The sequence below is a fragment of the Monomorium pharaonis genome, chromosome 9 (assembly GCF_013373865.1).
Source record: "Monomorium pharaonis isolate MP-MQ-018 chromosome 9, ASM1337386v2, whole genome shotgun sequence".
Taxonomy (NCBI): Eukaryota; Metazoa; Arthropoda; class Insecta; order Hymenoptera; family Formicidae; genus Monomorium; species Monomorium pharaonis.
The window spans coordinates 2,759,118-2,779,645 of record NC_050475.1 but is presented as its reverse complement, the minus strand read 5'-3'; the positions used below and the strand labels follow the sequence as shown (position 1 = coordinate 2,779,645).

At 34.4% G+C, this 20,528-nt stretch overlaps 2 protein-coding genes across 12 annotated transcripts in view; both read left to right on the top strand.

Annotated features, from left to right (window-relative positions):
• The window catches only part of LOC105831895 (moesin/ezrin/radixin homolog 1), a 33,163-nt gene extending 26,563 nt beyond the window's left edge, over positions 1–6,600 (top strand). For all 9 annotated transcript variants that reach the window (XM_012672352.3, XM_036291674.1, XM_036291675.1 and 6 more), the window contains 6 exons: positions 135–407; positions 836–1,165; positions 1,475–1,717; positions 1,881–2,056; positions 2,147–2,363; positions 2,565–6,600. In XM_012672352.3, coding sequence (XP_012527806.1) covers positions 135–407; positions 836–1,165; positions 1,475–1,717; positions 1,881–2,056; positions 2,147–2,363; positions 2,565–2,729 — 1,404 coding nt within the window. In that variant the 3' untranslated portion in view covers positions 2,730–6,600. The remainder of the gene's footprint in view (positions 1–134; positions 408–835; positions 1,166–1,474; positions 1,718–1,880; positions 2,057–2,146; positions 2,364–2,564) is intronic.
• Positions 6,601–8,016: 1,416 nt separating this feature from the next.
• On the top strand, positions 8,017–19,003 carry LOC105831896 (mitogen-activated protein kinase kinase kinase 4). 3 transcript variants are annotated; one of them, XM_012672353.3, is made up of 19 exons: positions 8,017–8,202; positions 10,059–10,193; positions 10,680–10,959; positions 11,171–11,362; positions 11,474–11,664; positions 11,777–12,193; positions 12,331–12,576; positions 12,794–13,018; positions 13,296–13,718; positions 13,895–14,008; positions 14,073–14,247; positions 14,312–14,771; positions 14,993–15,376; positions 15,453–15,640; positions 15,719–15,887; positions 15,971–16,093; positions 16,218–16,369; positions 16,590–16,788; positions 17,000–19,003. In XM_012672353.3, exons 1-18 carry the CDS (start codon positions 8,069–8,071, stop codon positions 16,770–16,772), a joined length of 4,191 nt encoding a protein of 1,396 aa, XP_012527807.1. In that variant the 5' UTR covers positions 8,017–8,068; the 3' UTR covers positions 16,773–16,788; positions 17,000–19,003. The 3 variants fall into 3 exon arrangements, with proteins under 3 accessions (XP_012527807.1, XP_028048853.1, XP_012527808.1); XM_012672354.3 differs by having other exon boundaries at positions 8,018–8,202; positions 14,088–14,247; XM_028193052.2 differs by lacking the exon at positions 17,000–19,003 and having other exon boundaries at positions 14,088–14,247; positions 16,590–16,772.
• Positions 19,004–20,528: the final 1,525 nt, after the last annotated feature.

Here is a 20,528-nt window from a genome sequence, read left to right as displayed (position 1 = left end):
TATTGTAAAATTTTCTCAATACTCATCACAATCATATTGAATTTTATTACAATATTTACGTTAATCGATATTGCCGTTTAAATAATTATATAATCTTAAGTAATATTGATATGAATGTTTAATTTTGATTGCAGGTGAAAAACGCTATTCTCACGGATGAAATATACTGCCCACCGGAAACATCCGTTCTGTTGGCTTCGTATGCCGTTCAAGCGAGACATGGAGATTATCAGAAGGGCAACCATCCTGCTGGCTTCTTGGCAAACGATCGGCTGTTACCACAACGCGTTGTGGACCAACATAAAATGAGCAAGGAGGAGTGGGACAGCTCTATTACAAACTGGTGGCAGGAACATCGTGGTATGTTGCGAGAGGACGCCATGATGGAGTATCTGAAAATTGCTCAGGTATCTGTTAAACAGCATGTACAAAATGTAAATCCGAAATATGTATGGCGAAGACTTCAGGAAGGAGTAAAAACTCTGACACCCATTGTATACTGCAAAATTTATTTCATGTTACGTGAGTTGTGTTAAAAATTCCCGTTTGTGTTTAGAAATTTTTATTCGTGTGAAATATTCTTATCTTAGTTTGTGCTGCAATCCGTTCCTGAAGACCTGCGCATCTATGTAACAATAACGTGTTTTAATTATACGTTTTAATTATTCGCATATTTTAATTTGTTTGCTTACGAGTAATAATTCTTAATTTCTTCACAAGAACATAACGCGGACTCCATTTCTACACTTGAAAATATTTTAATGCAAAAAGTTGTTAAATATTGCTCGGACTTGTATCGCGTTTTAGTATTTTCTTTTATTTTTGCTTTCCGTAGGACTTAGAGATGTATGGTGTGAATTACTTTGAAATTCGCAACAAGAAGGGCACAGACCTTTGGTTGGGTGTGGATGCTTTAGGTTTAAACATCTACGAGAAGGATGATAAGCTTACGCCGAAAATCGGCTTTCCTTGGTCCGAGATACGGAATATCTCGTTCAATGATAAGAAATTCATAATCAAGCCAATCGACAAAAAGGCACCGGACTTTGTATTTTTTGCCACCAGAGTCAAGATTAATAAAAGAATTCTTGCGCTATGCATGGGCAATCACGAGCTTTACATGCGCAGACGTAAGCCGGACACGATTGACGTGCAGCAGATGAAGGTAAGAATATTATATTACGTCATACTGCGCTACGAAATTAATAAAACACAGTTATTATGCATATAGTTATCTAAAGCTGATTATATAACATTATTAGCAATATTTGACACTTTACGTAATCATGATATAATATATGGAATTTATTTAAAAATTAAAATTAGGTGAACTAATAAGATTAATGATACAATAGGCGGCCAAAGAGCAAAGTAACCGTGTAATTATTAGAATTTACTTCAATTAATTATAATAAATAGTAAAATATATTTTGCTCTTAAATTGTGTAACAAAAGTGTGATAAAAAATCTCTAGGCTCAAGCCAGAGACGAAAAAATGGCAAAACAGCAACAGAGAGAGAAACTGCAACTGGAGATAGCTGCACGAGAACGTGCGGAGAAGAAACAGCAAGAATATGAAGAGAGGCTAAAAAATATGGCAGAGGAAATGGATAGGCGGCAGGCTGAGTTGAACGAAGCTCAGGAAATGATTCGGCGCTTGGAGGAACAGCTGAAGCAGTTGCAGGCTGCTAAGGAAGAGCTAGAGAATCGCCAGAAGGTGAGTACATTTTTTTACGATATAATAAAAAAACTCATTATACTGTCAAGGAATAATTAGTTCCGTTTTTCCTTTTTTCTTTATGTAATTTTTACATAATTTTGTTGCATATGCATGTGTCTTTTTATTTTTTGTTATTAAATCTGTATTGTGTATGACGTAGGAATTGACAGTGATGATGGAAAAATTGGAACTTTCGCATGAGATGGAGGCTGCAGAGCGCGCTAAACTTGAACAGGAAATAAAAGCTAAGCAGGAGGAGGTACAACGCATACAGTCCGAGGTAGAGGCTAAGGACCTGGAAGCTAGGAGATTACAGGCCGAGTTCGAAGCTGCCAAGTATGAACAATTTTCTTTTTTTTCTCATCCTTTGTTTCTAAGTTAATACGATCGGGAAAATAATTGTATATTTATTACTTTTTATGTAAGATACCGACAAGAATTTGCTGACCGGCAATATCAGGCCAATCAAACCCCGCATCATCATCACGTCGAGGAGAATGAAGAAGGTGAAGAGGAAGGTGAAGACGAGGTTCCTCAAGGAGACGTCACTAAGGACCTCGCGACTGACGAATCAATAATCGATCCTGTCGAAGAACGACGCACTTTAGCAGAAAGAAACGAACGTCTCCACGATCAATTGAAGGTACGTTGACATCAGAGTTTAATATTTATTTTACTCAGCTAATTTCTTATTTTAATTTTTTATTTTAATAATTTTATACAATTAAAACTTTTGTTTTTAACTGCTTTATTTAAAATTTGAAAATATGTTCTTAAGATTTAATGCAAACGTCACGAGACATTTTGTACATACTGCTTTAATGGAATGTTTTCTGATTGACAGACATTGAAGCAAGATCTTGCCCAGTCACGCGACGAGTCCAAGGAGACGGTGATGGACAAGATTCACAGGGAAAATGTTCGTCAAGGCCGCGATAAATACAAGACACTTCGCGAGATTCGCAAGGGCAACACCAAACGTCGTGTTGATCAGTTCGAGAACATGTAAATTAATGTACGTGCATGTAATCACTTACCTTATACAGGTCCTTTCCTACTTTCAATTTTTCATCCAATTTCGCGAAAGCGGGGCATGCAGCAAAACGATAACAAGATAATGATAATGACGAGAAGGAGAGAAAGAGAGAAACCGATTAATAGAAGGTAAGAGAGGAGAAAAGTATAGAGAGAGGTATAGATTCTACAATCTATAATGATGTATAAATAGAATAATTTGAATAACAGACATATTTTCGATGAATTAAACATCAAGCCTTTCTTAAAATTTGCGCGAATGTTTAACTATTGTACATCAAGAATTATGAGCAATATTTGCGTCCACGTTAGATGACAATTCTATACCTTCATGGAAACCGATAATCAAAGCTTTCACCGTTTATTGGTGAGGAACGCGACGAGAACGAGCGATTCGCGCCGTCTTCCACATATATACTTCTATGTTAATTGACGCTATATGATTGACTCTATCGCAGAATCGTCATTGGCTTTATCGCGGGATAAGGAGCGAAATAAATTTTCTCGTTACTTTGCGCAGAACTGCCTCGCTTGTGAAACTAGTAGTTCTCCTTTAACTGTTTGCTAGTAATAAAATAGTTTTGAATATTATTATTATTCTGATAATTTAGTGCAACGATATTATCACTCCAGTTTTGACAAGGTAAAGGCACTTCATGCCCAAGTGACAAGAAAATTTCCGGTATTGGATTACAGTCCGTTACCGTTACTTAAACCTTCCTCTGCATATCGACGGATCCAACATCTTGACCGCCGAGTATTGTCTCGCCTCACAATAAGTATTACTGCCGATCATTTATTCGCGTCGCGAGACGCCGCGATCTTTAATCGCTGGTTACCTGCCGGTGTCCTGTTCGCGATTTTTATCACGTTGTCGCGTATCGTCCGTCCTCGATAATAGGGATTCGCTTTCGAGAAGCCATTAATCTATTACCACCACTCACAACTCGGCCGATGTGTCGCGACGGCGATCGCGGTCGTTACCCGTTTACGGATGGTTTTTCCTCTATTCATACGCTTAATTCGGGCCATATTTGTACACAGGAGAATGTGGGAGCGCTTAACATCCACAAGTTGACCGGCAATTTGTAAGTCACTACATAGAGGAATCAAAATAATAAAGGCATGTGGCTTATATTGTAGCGAGTTAGAAATTTAGGTATTTAATCGATCTTGAAGTTCGTATTGGGCAGCGACCGTTTCAATCAAGGGGACATTTCACGACATTTCAATTCTATTTATTTTTCAGATTTACTTCAAGTATTGAATAATATTATGGAATAAGTAATTATCTCGTCTATATGTATGCATATTTAGAGAGAATATCTTGGTGATTATATGATTTCAATTTATTATGTTTCCAAAATTTTTATATTTTTAAAAAATAAGCTTCTCTCTTTGTCGCTTGTCGCGGAGTTGTTCCCTTGTACATCACACACTATTGCGGCGCAATCCGTCACTCTGGATTAATAAATGTAAACAATTCAACGATGGCATGGCCTATTTACTACCGAAAAAATTATCCTGAACTATTTTCGTACGAGCGAATTTCGATACACATTAGCAATTTTATATTGAACACACTCGTGGCCTTTACTTGATATACATATAAATATATAAATATATATATATATCGAAGTACTGTAGGTAGTACACTAATATAATGACTAGAGCCGAGAGAAAAATATGTGTAAGGATATCGCGCCATAAAGAATTTGTCTTCATACCTTCAATACAAGGTCGAATCGCGCGATACCCGCCGAATGGCTTTACCTACGAAGATTTTCGAAAGAATGAAAAAACGAATGTGAGAGAGGGAGAGAATGTAATAAGGGAGATAATTAACCGTGTATATGTATGTGTGTACGTATGTGTGTGAGAGAAAGAAAAAAAGAGAAAGAAGCCGAATGATAGAGAAAACACATTTATGGCAGTCATATGCCATTGTAATTTTTTAAAATTTTTTGCAACGGGATTATAAAACTAACAAACCTCGAGACGCTGCCAATTTTTCATATGACAGAGCGATAGCAGTGTGATACGGTCAAGATACGTGTATGTATGAATTTCATGTATGAGAAAAAAATCACAAAATAATATGCAACCGAGAGTGCCGTATCACAGAAGAGTTTGTACTTTACTACATTATTATTATTATCAACCGCACGTAACAATAATATGCGAAGCAGAAGGGAAGAAAAAGTACAGGAGTAATAACGCGATAGATATTTTTTGATTATATTTAATATTAAAAATTTACAAATTAGTAGTGTTATATTATTAATATTAATGTTTACAATTTAGTAGCGTTATTATTTTATTATTAGGCAGATAATATTGAATGAGAAACTAAAGGAAAGCATTTTATAGTTGTCAATTTATACTCTATGGCCGGTATTCATAGTCGATTCTTATATTTAAAATCATCTTAAGTACAGTCTTAAGATGCCATCAACCAATCACAGAGCCGTATTAGCACCTTAAAACATTACTTGAGATGATCTTAAAATAAGATTTGATTATGAATACCGACCTTTAAGATAATCTAGTACATAGATTTGACGGTAGTTAGTTTATGGTAAAAAAAAAGATATTCGAAAGAACCAATTCTTTTTATTTCAATTCTTTATTACTTTTTTAAAAAGCCATTTACCTGCAGATTTACAGCGAAATTTTTTCTACATACGAATATATAGAACATTGTATTTAAAAGTTTGTAATTTGACAAGCGTTTATTTCCAATCTTTTATAAACTTTTCATCTTTTAAAGTGTACAGACTTACGGCTAGATACGTGTGAACACAAGATGAAAGAAAAAAAAAGATTATTAATTAAAATCACACGATAATCTGACAATTGATGATGAGATGAGCGAGAACAAACATGAAAGTTCGTCTCGATATGCGATTAAACCGCTTTGGCGCGAAACCAATGAATTTTTATTAAGACATTCCAGAAGAATTCCCCGTAAGTGCTTCTTTCCTCGATTTTGGGTTTCTTCCATTAATGAGAATAATAATATTGATTTGGAAATTGCACCTCGACCTTCTTCCCTCTTCGCAAAATTTAATGTTTTTTGTTCTCTGGAAAGCGTTAAACTCTAGGATACATCTCGATTTCTGTCTCATTTGCATATATAATTCGAACGTAAATAGAAATAAGATTGTTTTTACCGTCTTAAATAAATAAATTGAAATGCGTGTATGACTAAAACTGGGTTTGCCTAATTCTCATGAGGCAATATTTAAATCAAAGGTCCTAGTAAGAATAAAAAGATCTGAGATCTCGGTAATTCAACTTGCGATGGAAAGTAAAGTTGTGTTTAGAGTTACTGTTTTTTCCGAAAAATCTTCGAACTGTATTCTAGAGTTAAATAGCGTTATCCAATTTTTCGCACTTTGTTGCGGACACGAAAGTAAATCTTAAAATAGCAAAACATGTACCTCATGAAGGCACCACACATACATATATGTATACGCATGGTGCTAAGCATTTTTTTCTTACTGATACATATCGAAATGTGTATTTGGCGTCAGGCATGCGTTTCGTTCCTTTTATTCGTCTTCCTCTTTTTCAAGCTGAGGCGCAAAACTCAGCGGCTTTGTAACAGTAGAATTCAAACGCGCGTTCTTTTTCCGTTTCTGCACCCGTGATCCTCGTAGCAATATCTAGAGCTATTAAATACAAACCGGCGAAGACACGAGACATGTAGACACACGACAACGCGTAAACATTGTATTTTAACGAAAACAATATTATTTGTTGGTGCGAGGATATAATGGAAATTACTTGTACTTTCCTGAGGAAGCTAGAGATTGTTTAAATAAAAAAAATTCATATCAAAACCCTGAGAAAGAGAACAACCGATCCTGCCAATCCGATAAATAGTTTGTCGATAGGTCGATTCCTTACCAAGGATTGAAATGCTAACGACGATGCAACCGAAATATTTTTTAAGTTTCACTACCAAGAAAACGAGAAAGATACTTAAATAATCTTGAAAAATCTAGTTATTTTATTTTGTTCTATTAGTATATAACAATTTTTTTTTACATTCTATGAGTCTTAATGTCTTTCTCGATTTAACGTTTTCCTTCTTAACATTTGTCAAGATGAATCAGGCGAAATCTCACGTTTATAATATTTTTTATAAATTTATAAATTTTATAAATACATTTCGGTTTTATTATTTTTTTTGTACTACGCGCCGATTACTATTCAACTGGATGTTTTAAATCAAAGTTGAAAGTTCAATACACATTTGAAATAATAATTTAATAGATATTAATGCTTATACATAATGAGCATCTTGTAAAATCATAAAGTTTATTGCGAAAAATATTTCAAAATTGATAGGCTCTATTCTTGAATATATACGAAATAGTGTTGCATATGAATATTGTAGTGTGATTGGCATGATTTGCATTTACAACGTACGATGAGTCACTGTGTGATGTAGATCACATGACATTTGTGAATATAAATAGCGATCATTCCAAAAACTATTAAAAATACATGAAACTGCCACTTTATATGCAAAATTACTTTTATGTGTTCAAAAATAAAATCTCTTAATCTTTCTATTGTTTGAGACAAGCGTCTTTATTACGTCTCAAAGTTAGCAAAAATTTTAATATTTTATGGATTGTATTATTACGTTTGAATATCTGTAAAAATTGAACATAATTCTCTTTGTGTTTAAGAGTTTTTTATTTGCTCTTGTCTTATACAATATCGCGTTTTATAGTACTTTTTTACAAATTTGATGAAAAAGTAGCATTACGAATAAAATCAAATTTTTTACATATACTAATAAATATTCGTGCAATAATTTATTTATATCCGGTTATTCGATTAAAAGTTATTTACCTAAAACTGCAGTAAAATAATCATTTCTCTACATAAACCAAGTTTTTTACTGTTTTCTTTGCAATTGGTTTCAAAGCAAAAGTTTGAGTATTTATATCAAAAATTTTTTGTTGAATAGAAAAATAAAAAACCTAAGAAGCCTGTAGTTTTAAATTTCCATAACTTTTCAAATCAAAATTTCCTTAGAGCAGAATTAATCAATCAGAATCCTAGAATTATTTTTATTTTGAAAAGAAAAATAAAGAATTATGATCAATTTCTCTTATGTGAAAAAGTTTAATTGTTTCAGCGTGATTCGCGGTTTATTCGAAAATTCCCGCCTCCGCGACTATCGAATCGATAGTATCGATACACATATCGATGCTCGCCAACGGCAACGCGCATGCGTCTCACGATCTATGGAGCAAGTAGAACGACGACCAACGACGACGGGTGATTGACGACATGAGTGGCGGCGACGACGACGACGAAGACGACGGCGAGACAGTAACAACGATGCGTCGTGTCAGGTCGAGTCGTGGTGCCGGGAGGATCCCCGAATACGGGTCTACCGACGACGAGGACGTCGATCACGCCAGGTACTCGCGTTCGTTCGGCCAGCGACGGTGTACACGTGGACCTACGCACTCGCTCCGGATCGACGAGAAGCGACCGGCGTCATGCGAATCCGCCGCGCCGCTGCTATCGGCGATGCGCCCTTTGTTTACATACCGGTCGACCGGATTAGATGTTGGTGGATCACGGCCAGTGCGCGTGATGGGGATCCCTGTCGTCGTCGGCCGCGCGCGCGAAAGGGAGCCAGTCGCGACGGAGCTCGCCGAGGCGCTAATAACGTCGACGACAGGGATTCTCGATTGCGAATTCCTAACGATTTATTGCGCAAGATATTATCGTCTCTCTTTTTCTCTCTCGCTCGTTTGTTGGTACACGGATTCACGATTTTTTGTCTGTCTTTCGTATGTTTTTGTAAAAAGAAAAATTTCGTGCAAGAGTTTAAGATAGACAAGTCTTTCGCGCTCACTGTTGTTTCTCCGCGATAATGGAGGGGAACGTTAATCATTCGCGTCGCAATTGTTTTATATAACATTTTTGATGCAAAAGAATTCTAATTGCTTCTTCAGGTAGTGAATGTTGTCATAATTGTCACTTCTGGCAATAGTATACTTATAATTTTGTTTTCCAATTTAAATTCCTGTTAATTTACCATAATTTTCCATTACTTTTGTGTTCCAAACAATCCAATCTGTCAGGAACAGGTTGAGATAAAAGCTTGCTATAAATTTTGCCAGCAGAATGTAACAGTATTTGATTGGAAAAATCAAGCAGAATTTACCATTTTAATTGATATTTTTTACTCAAATTCTGTAGTGGTTGAAAATAGATTATGGTTGGCAGAACACGAGCTTAATGAGAACACAGTTCAATCTGTTGGATCTACAATAGCTGGAGTAAGCATGGAGTGAGAAGTAAGACTAGGCGTAAAAGGATTAATCCAGTGTAAGAAAGCTGACGTAAGGGCGTAAGCGAAATAAATTATTTTCATTTTGTCTTACTCCTGTTTTTTTTAATGTTCGGTCAATCACAGCGCAGAAGGAAATTATCTTACTCTTCTTACTCTATGCTTACTCCAGCTATTGTAGACCAGGCCTTGCAATATCCTGTTTGAATTTGTCAAATTGTTAGCTGTACTGTTAACATTTTGCTTGTAAGACAGATATTTGATCGGATAAACAAATCCGTCAGAAACAAGTTTTGCAAAGTGTCTGTTGCAAATTTTATCAGCAAATTGATTGCAAAATTTGCTATTTAGTGATCCATTTCAATGATATATTTTATTTGAATGATTTGAATGATGAGTAAATGGCAGATTTTGTTCAGTTTTTTCCTGGTGTAATCTGCTGTTAGATTATGTCAGTGGTCTTTGTTATTGTATCTTAACAAGAACATAGTTTATACCAATTTATCATTCTGCTATATTTTGCTGGAATTTATTATAATGCTAGCATACTGACATTTTATTTGATAAATTATATACTTTAATTGTTTAATTTTTATTAGACACTTTATTTACTTAATGCGAATAAGCATTGTTTCTATTTTATCTTTCTTAATTAAGTGATGAAAATTTTGAAGAAGTGTAAATCTTTTATAATCTTTTAATTGAGCTTAATAATACTTTTGATTTTACATTCTACACATATAAAGAGACTATAGTAGAGAATATAGTAGAAAACATTTTTTGAGCATACAAAGGAAATATGTACGAAATTGTGTTGGAGTATTTATGCAACTTTTATGATAACGCTTTATTTCCGAAGTTTCCATAAATTTCCTAGAAATAAGTACATTTTGTTTCCATAAATTTTCCTGGCGATAATCGGGGCGCTGAATCTTCCGGCGGAAACGTACATTCAATTAAATATCTCGCTTGCAGCAAGGATGATTCAGTCAGTCCACCAAACGAGTTCGAAGAGTCGCTGCACGCAATGTCGGATATTTACGGACAAACGCCACCCAGGACTCGTCTCAGTCGCAAGAAAAGGCACATGAAGCAGAAACTCTCGGGGAGGTGCGTGTAGCAAAGTTGCGAATTACATTTGCACGAAAAATTACGTTGGAAATTATTACACATGAATGAATTTGGCCTAACATTTGTGATTAAACATAAATGAATTTAACGAATAATTGTAAAACATAAATCTCTTTATGCACCATCGTTTAAATTTGCTTATTTTGTTTCTTAATCGAATGATGAGAATTTTGAAAAAGAGTGAATTTGAATTTTTCTTTCTAATCATTTAGATGTTAGACTAATAATGATCTTGATAATTTAAAATTTAACATTCTACACATACAAAAAAATATGATAAAATTAGGACGAATTTAGACCTAAAAATTGTAAATTACATAAGAAACATTTTCACTGCATAGAAATCACTTTTACGTTTCGCGGAAGACAGTTTTCGCGATATGAATCAACTCAATGTCGCTAATTTAATTATCACCGGCGCGATACAAAGTATGCGAACTATCCTTAGTCCTTTGTTATTTCCAGTGATCTTAAGTCAACAGAGAAAGAAGGTAGGCCGAGGACAACTATTTACAGGCGTAACACTTTGGATACTATCATCTTCAACGAGATGTGCGATAAAGCGGATAAGGATAACGAGGATGAAGCGAAGGAGGACGTGAAGGAGGACAACAGAAAGAGCAAGAGAAGCTTGAAACTACTGCGTGGAAACGAGAGGGACCTCAAGCTCGACGTGGAGGCTGCTCACAATTATGCCGAAAGGTACACCGGCGAAATGGCAGTGTCAACGCCGAATCAAATCAAGGTTTGAAAAGGCAGAGAATTAATTTTGAGTGGCGCGTTTGGAAAACTTAACAGTATTGTTGTATTTGTAACTAATATATATTTTTAAATGTATTTGTGCCAAATCCATTTTTCCTGTCCTTCAAACGTTATTTCTTTCAAACGTAGCCATTCTCACTTTTTTGTGAACGTATTTGGCATGTAGTCAAAGCATAGTATACTATCTTTCGCAGGTCGAGACTAGAAATAGATTCCGCTGCCTGCGATCTAAACCCGTCGATGTGGAAGAGAAGAAGGTGGAGTGCGAAGTTAACGAGCGTAGCGTGGTGATAAACGAGGAAAATATAAACTCGCAATCGCCAAGAACGCAGACTTTGAGGGAGAGAGAAATTTTCCACGATACATTCTCTTTCTTAATTAGATTGGTAATTATTGCGCAAGAAATTTGATAAATTAAATCAAAATGCATTATATTATCTGAAAAATTTTTTCTTTTTTATTTTTTTATTACTGATTATTCTTTTCTTGTTGTACAGGGAAGTACAGAACGAAATTGTCGTCGTCAGATGAGTCACGAGGAAACGAGATGGCAGAATGAATTAAAGGACCTGATATGGCTGGAATTGCAAGCGTATCATGCGGACCGTAGTCTGGTGGCGCAGGATGAATATCTATGTCGCCAACGAGAAGCGGTAGAGGGTTTACTCACAGAAATAATGGAGTACAAGTGAGCGCAAATATATTTGAGAAGAATCAATTTACGATACATAATTTTATAATTAAATATAAAAAAAAGAAAATATACCGATAATGCTAAGAGAACGCAATGGTTGCATTAGATACGATTTCATTGCGGACGTGCAAGAGGGAGGCTCGAGTTGCGTCAGCCCTGGTGACGTTGCGAGCGATCGATCCACAAATTCCGGTTTAAGCCCGAATATCGAACTAGGCGTATGCCCGGGCTGTCTTTCCATGTATTGCCGTGCGTGCGCCCGTGCGCAGGGGGAAGCGTTGCAGCAGGTGGAGGGTTTGCTAGCTCGCTTGGAAGTTGCAGAGGGTCTGTATCCATCCTCCCATGTGTTCGCCGTCAATTACCCATTATACAAGAGCTCACAGTTCACAGACAGGGTGAAGGCCATGTGTCTTTGGTATAACATGACGAAACACCATCGATTCAAGTTGCAAATACTGGGCAGATTACTTATGATGCTACACAGCAAGAAAAAACAGGATGACTTTAACGACTCTGGCATCAGGTATATTGATTTTGAATTGTATTATTTATATTTGTATTTCGTTCTGTTTGTAATGTGTTTGAAAGAGAAGATACTTTGGAATTTCTCTTGATACACAGAAACTTCGGAGTTAGGTAATCGATTATTCCTATCCTTAGTTCGCGATCTTCAGATACTATTGATTCTGCGGAGCGACAACCCACGGTGCGATTTGAACTACCTCAACAGGATGAAACTTCTAGCCCCTCCGACAGCAATAACAGTAACAATTCTTCGATCGGCGGTTTATCGTTAATGTCACAATCACTGCCACCTACTCCAGAAACTTCGTTTTCATATTTCGAGGACGAAAGAGTCGACCGACTCGATTTTTACTTGGTCGAATTTGATCGACACGCGTATAGGTACGTTTTGTGATAAATTTATATTTAATACATCAATCTATTAAAAATTTTTTATTACATTATTTCTTATATATAGTTAATATGTGTATTTACATTATAACATTTATTATAAAATTTCTTATAACCTTTTTTCAAGAAATTAAATAAAAATTTAAATTTATAGGAATATAAAGATATAACTTATGAATTATATGACAATTTTTGTTTGAACCTTTAGAAAATACATTGAAGATGTATTGAAAACGAGAGGTCTCAGAAAAAGTTTGAATTTCTTGGATCGACTACACACATCTATATTGAGAAAAGCAAGATTAACTTTAGAGAAAAATGATTCTGAAGGATGTGATAGTAGCGCGAATGAAGAATACGAAGGAGACAAGGAATTACGACGATATGGTATTTGGAGCTCTGAAGCGAAGGAATTGAATCTACCATCATACAGGTGTGTAGAATTACTACTAAAAAGATTTCTTGATATTTAATGTTTTAGAAATTTTGTTCTAAAGTTTGAGTTGATATTATATTTGTACGTTATCATGAATTAAATTAAAATTAAACCAAAAGAAAATGTTAACATTTTTAATGAGAAAGAAAAAAACTTGAAAAAAATGCATAAACAATTTTTTCTTGGTTAAATAAAATTCAAAATTAGTACAGAGAATATTAAGCTGTATATTATGCTATCCGTTAAAATAAACGGTTGATATTTATTTTTTTAGGGCAGCTTTTGTATTTCTTTCGCGTGTGCCTCTGGATGTGGTCCATGAATTTCTAAGAATGAGATTGGAACAGAAGCCAGAGCAGCCGAGTCCGTTGTCGGTCCGACAGCTCATGCGGGAGCTTCGCGAGGGTCTTAAGATTGCTTGCATTCATCGCGATCGGTTTGCCGCGCACTCTCGTGCTGCCGTCGCCAGTGACGGCGACAGAGCCAGCTGTGAGAGTCTGTTCGAGGAGGACGTCAAGTACTTTGACGAGAGCTTGAAAGCTGTGTTCGAGCTATATTTGGATTATCTTCAGCAGTGGGTAGACATGGTGCATCATGACAGTTTTCACAAAAATCTGATTATGGACGAGTGGTTATTTGTCAAATCCATCGCTGAAAATATAAGCGACGGCTACAAAATAGCTGGCGTGAAATTCTAGTGAGTAAAATATCAAGATGATTAAATTTTTTTATATATATTACATTAAGAAAATAATACTAATAGAATAAACTAAAATAAAACTAAATTAATATAAGAATGATGAAAACTAAATTATTAAATGTTCTTTAATTTAATTTGTTTTTTGATATTTGATGTGAAAATATTTCTCACAGTAAGATTGCGCGTACGATGATCAAACAAGTTAACGAATTTCTTGTTGAACGGACTCGCGAGATTCGAGAGAATGCGTATTGCGAAGAGAAAGGAGACGACGAGTTATCAAGCAAGTAAGAGAATATTTTCATTTATTTGTTTTTTTTTTTGGACACTTGTAAAATGTTTTTTTAATAGCGAATTAATGTTTAGATTTCACATGATGTGTGTGGGTCGCGAATGGCAGGGAATGTTTGTAGAGACTCGGGAGAAGATTGTGAAAAGCATTAACCTCGCTAAATGCTTGAAATGTAACATCGAGAAATGGCCCGTTTCCGATCACGAGTTGGATGAATCGCTGAAATTGCTAAAGGTAAAACAGTAAATAAACGATTATGTGACATAATCGGAAAGTTAATATTTTCACGTTTGTATAGGACATTATTCTGGATTTGAGGTGTCGCATAACGATGGTAATCGAGGACTTCCAAAGTGAAGCCAACGAAGTGGAGCAATTGAGTACTGAAAATGAATACCAGATGCCTTTACGATCGAGGATTCGCGAAATCCTCCATCAAGCTTACAAGATGGGCTTCGATTTTCATAAAGAGATGTGCAAGCTATTCTCTCTGGAAGAAAAAGCGATTCTGGCGCGAGGTCTAGTATCATTTGCACTACTATGGATGGAATTTGTGAGAACACGATGCGATCGTGGCCGCGGCTTAAGGCCTAGATGGGCGAATCAAGGTCTAGAATTTTTAATAACGGTGTGCGAACCACAAAACACGAAGCATCTCACTGACCAAGAATTCGAGGAGTTAAAGAGGTTCATGGATCGTTGTATATCTCATGTAGTGGGAAGTGTGTCAGTTACGGGATCAACGCCGGAGACAGATAGTAAGCTATGATTTTTGAAATTAATCATTAATTTTAATTTTTGTACGATTAATTTATAGATGTCATTTATCTTCTAATTAGAAACTTAATAGAAGTTATTGATATTATTTTTATTGCTTTAAATTTTTGTTTTATTATTTAAATTTATCAAAGTTTTTGAAACTTTTTAAATGAATAATTTGAAACAGAATAAATGGATAGTTATTGACATTTGCTTTCAGACATAAGAAGATTATCGCGATCAAGAGCTTCATCGCCGTGCCATCGCACTAGAACCACGAGCACCAGCTCAGTATCTCAGAAACCACGGAAAACCCCAGAAGGCCAAGATACTTTGAAGTCGCCAGAATTGTCAGTCAATGCGAGGAAAAATAATTCACCGAGCGCAGTTGACGGAAATCTCACGGTGATAATAAACATGCCTGAGCGTGGTACACATAGGCATGAGAGGATTGTTCGTGCCATCAGGAAAGTTGAGAACGAACTTGACGAAAGATTACGAAGTCGGGAATTAATCGGACAAGTTGTCGATAGAAAAGCAGTCGATAAAGTTCACATCAAGGCAAGACGAGTTACGTTTACATGGCAGCGAGGTATTAAAATAGGTACGTACTACGATTACTATATAATCACTAATTATAATTTTTAGTACCATTATTTTAATAAACAAATTTTATGCAGGTCAAGGAAGATTTGGCAAAGTATATACCATAGTAAATAATCAAACTGGTGAATTGCTGGCCATGAAAGAGGTTCAACTGCAACCTGGTGATCATAGAGCGATCAGGCGTGTCGCTGAAGAGTTACAGATATTCGAAGGAATCCAACATCGACATTTAGTGCGCTATTATGGGCTAGAAATTCATCGTGTACGATAAACAAAGTTATTATTATTATGATACATTAATTTGCGATTATCATGTTATCATGATGAATTTTGCTTTCAGGAGGAGATGCTGATTTTCATGGAATTTTGCGCGGAGGGAACTCTTGAAAGTTTGGTGGCGGGTAGCGGCAACGGACTGCCGGAATCTTTGATCAGAAAATACACTCATCAGCTTCTTTCGGCGGTAGCAGCACTGCACTCTCACGGAATAGTTCATCGAGATATTAAAAGTAGGTATATTTGAATAAAATGATTTTTGCAATATCCATGCCATTTGTCAATTTTTGCGATTGCATGACGATTTTTTTTATAGCTGCAAATATTTTTCTAACGGACGAAGGCAATTGTCTGAAACTTGGTGACTTTGGTAGTGCGGTGCAGATTAAAGCACACACAACTATGCCTGGGGAACTCCAAGGCTTTGTCGGGACGCAAGGTTAGTTTCAAGTTAAAAAATTTTATAAATTTAATAATTGATAATGCAATTAAAGTTAAAAATTTAATAAACTATTTGAAAATTTAACAATGCTTGCATTTTTAATTATCTTGAATTTTTAAAGCTTATATGGCACCAGAAGTATTTATGAAATCTGAAAGTGGTGGACACGGTAGAGCCGCCGATATTTGGTCGGTGGGTTGTTGCGTCATCGAGATGGCGAGTGGACGACGGCCTTGGTCAGATTACGATTCAAATTATCAGATTATGTTTAAGGTACACAATTGTATAAATGCATTATTGTAGTGGAAAGTAGTTTAATTATTTTATGATTTAAAAGATAAACGAAGAATTAAATAATTAAGATTTTAAATGATTTTTTTGTATCTTTATTTTTTAAATCAATTTTAAATATTCTTTATACTTAAAACATTCTATTACATCTGTAATATTTTTAATTATCTAATTTGAGACTTTTTCGTTTTGTTTGTACAAGGTTGGAATGGGAGAAACACCAACACTTCCAAAGAACCTTTCTACAGAAGGTATAGACCTCGTAAAGAAGTGTCTTCAACACGATCCGAAGAAAAGACCAACCGCAAATAATCTCCTCGCACACTCTTTCGTGCGTGGAGAGTTCGAGGATGTTAATGCCGATTTAACGATGTCGCGATACTAAGAGTTATCAGGAAGATGTAAGTACAATTTGTGAATTTTTATTTAAAAAAATTGTTTATATTATAATCTTTTATTCATCGATCTTTGAATAAGATATATCATAAGATAGATTAAAATTCAATTATTTGCAAAGTTATATCTTGTAAAAAGACCGCTGAGAGAAAGATTTTAACGAAATTCATATAATGTTATCTTTACAGATAATATGTATATCTATTTTTCTTACAGTGCACGATCTCCGTCAGAGGGTTGCAAAATTGGTATTTGTATTCGCACTTAATTGATAGAACTGTTCTACTCATTTTTTGTATTATATTATTTGATTATGTTTTTGCTCTTCTGAGCAATGCAACTGTCAATTCAATATGTTCTACCCAGCTTCAATGACACTGTTTATACGTAATATTTTGTTAATGTGACAGTTTAATATTTGCAGCAGGCAGACAAAGAAAGGCAGTCTGAAAATATTTTATCTATGGACCAAAACTAATGTAATACATTTGTTGTGATCATGTTACTTAAGCATAATTACATGATGCGTCTCAAAGTACACTTTTCTTCGATTACAATTGTTAAATGATTAGGCTTACTATTTAGCAAAGCTTTTAGCATTGAAAGTTGTAAATTAGATTTTGTTGTATGTGAGTATACAAAATTTAGTTTTTTTATTAATTTATAATAAATTTTACAAAATGGTTCTAGTAGAATCTTTTTATAGATTTAATGATGAAGATTAAAAATATTATTAATAGTGTCGATTTAATATTTGTATAATAATAAATTCAAATGTTTTATACCAGGATTGTCTGGTAGGAAGAAAGTGCAACTTTGGGATATTTTTTGTATGTGATTTAGGAGATAGCTATGCTCTAGGACAAGTTTAATAATTCGAGCTGAAGGAATTGAAAGATCCAGACGGCGTTTTTAATTAAATACAATTATTTTCATTATTATAGATGCTCGCGTATATAATTTTTTACTTAATCAAATTATATCATATATTTATGAGGAATATATCGTGTTTAAGAATGCAAATAAGAGATATAAATCTCTTTTTATTTTTATCTAAATATAACTAAATCTACATATATATATACAAATATACTTTTATAATATTTGCATTTATTATTATAGAAGCTTTAATATAGTATTTGCCATGGTGGAAGGAAAGTAAGGTGTGCTCATACTGAAGACGCGTTTTCGTATCGTTCTGCGCATCGTATCAGCGGCCTCCATTTTTAAATTCCTGTGTTTATATAAGGTGATTTTTGGCGATGTTTAGTACATGTACCAAACTGTACCAGAACCAATAAGATAAAACTTTACTTATATGTTATTGGTTCTACAGTTTAGTACGCTTTGGTGCATGTACCAAACGAGCGCCAAAAATCGCCTATAAATGATACGTCATTTAAATTTGCCACTAAAAAATGGCGGCCACTGGAACAAAATGTCATTGGCTGTTTAGAAATTATGCGTAATGGCACACCTTTCCATCATGGTATTTGCTATATATTCCTTGTAGATATGAATATGAATATGGTACAAATAAGAGGCAAGATACTTTACATTCCGAAGATTATATATTTGCGCCTTACAATTAATATTAAATGCGGCTGTCTGACATTTACATTACGTCAAATTTTGCATTTTTATCTTTGTTGTTTAGACGCTCGTGTTTAGTGCTAGTTGCGATCTAAAAAGAGGTGTGATTAATTTTAAGTGTTACTCTAAGGCACCTTTTAAGGTACAATAATGGCAGCTTCGAGCATGCGTGTCAATACCTATGTTTATAATTGTTTCGTAAATGAAACTGACTTGTTACTATAATATTATAGAACGGATATTTTAAATAAATTGACGAAGAATAAAGAGACAACGAACAACTTGGTATTCCGATGGAGTTTTATTTCTGCACAAGGAAATGTACACATGTGATACAACATACTTTGACATGGGTCAATTACTTAGCGGAGGTATGCTGTGTATGCTTTCCGTGCGAACGGTAAGCCGAGTGTATTTTATTCGTTTATCTATCGAACGTTTTACGCACGAAGGTATATATAACTTATGCCACGATGTTTAATTCTTATTCGAGCAATCGCTTTATCTTTTTAAAAAGATTGAATTTCGATCGAACTTACATTTAATAGAAGAATATTTCATATCTTCTAGAGATAATAAATAAATGTGAGCAAACAGATCCAATAATCTTTCACTCATAAAAATAAATGAAATGGAAAACTAAAAATTAAATGGAAAACTACGTTACTCGTATAAGAATTAAAAGCAAATGTACATGACTCGAGAGTAAACTCTGTGTGAACAATGACGAAATTGTTTAAAGTATTAGCCTCGATTATTATATAATACACATGTATTATGCATCAGAGTCTTTGTTATATAAGCTATTGAGTTATGTATGAATTATTTTACACGTGGCATTTAATATATAATTAGAAATTATAGTTTATCTTGACTTTCCAGTTTATGGTCTATCGGACCCCGTTTTACTTTATATATATTATATATCTTTATTATCTTTATATTTTTACTTATGTTCAGTGTTTTTACGATGAAAATTTAATTTTTTTGTCTAGATTTATATGAGAGGAACCGAGAATGAAAGAAAATACAAATTTTATACATATGTCTGGAATGAGATAGCAGAATTAACAATAATGTTAATATATTGTACAAAAAATTGAAAGGACTATGAATTTATTATACCGAGAGCCAGAATAATTTATATTACATAGGGCAATTAAAGGTAAGGAAAAGTCAAGTCAATCCTTAAAAACTGGCTCTGAGCAATCATATAGACTAATCGGACACTAAAGTATAACATTAATATTATTTTTATGTGTGCCCTGATAATTCTCGTTTCAATTAGCATCTATACTAGGCTTGCGAGATTCAAGCGCTGTCCATAGAACTGAAAGCTTAATAATATACAATAATATATATATATATATATATTTACGAACTCTTCAATAAACATTTTAACAACGATGAAAGCCATCTTTGCCTATAACGATTACAAGTCGTATGCGTGAATCGCGACACTTAAAGAAATTGTTTTTGTTGATAGCCAAGAACGCAATTTTGCTACAAATTTATTTTGTTTAATTGTTATTGTTATGAGTCCTACACTACCTCTATTGACACTATTTTCACACGAATACGCTACAATTATATGTTTATACTTTCATTCTCGTCATGCTTTTTTTAAATCACTTTGCGACGCCTAACATTAACAACCTTAACGCATAGTTTAAAATATGTATTCTAGCAACACGTTTTTTTTTTGTGAAAACAATATTTCTATGATTCACAAATTAAACACCAATTGCGCTCATAACCATTTGGAGTTATGGACTTAATGCTAATTCAGATTATCGCCAATCTAAATATAGTTTCAAACGCCTGTTCTATTTTCTGTTCATTATATATTTTTATTGCTTTGGTCATCTGCTTACTTTAGAAATATATTCTTCATATTTATCACACCTTTGTATATTTAACATTATGATTGCATTCCACTTAAAACTAACAACGCTTATGGTATCATTTCATCTTTGTTGTATAGTATATGTTAAATAAGGATGAACAATGCTCACGAACGTTGTGAACTTTAAGTGGAACGCAGCCTATATGCATATAATTTTCATATTTAATATATATTTGAATCAATGAATTTGTTACGAATCGCTATTTAATCATAAGTATCATTTTTCTTGAGAAAATCAGTGTCTAT

What these genes read in the sequence shown, in the direction of transcription:
- LOC105831896 (XM_012672353.3), top strand. Translation starts at nt 8,069, where the DNA reads ATGAGTGGCGGCGACGACGACGACGAAGACGACGGCGAGACAGTAACA. An exon ending in CAACGCCGAATCAAATCAAG is followed by an intron (nt 10,960 to 11,170) that starts GTTTGAAAAGGC and finishes TATCTTTCGCAG; the next exon opens with GTCGAGACTAGAAATAGATT. An exon ending in ACAGAAATAATGGAGTACAA is followed by an intron (nt 11,665 to 11,776) that starts GTGAGCGCAAAT and finishes TGGTTGCATTAG; the next exon opens with ATACGATTTCATTGCGGACG.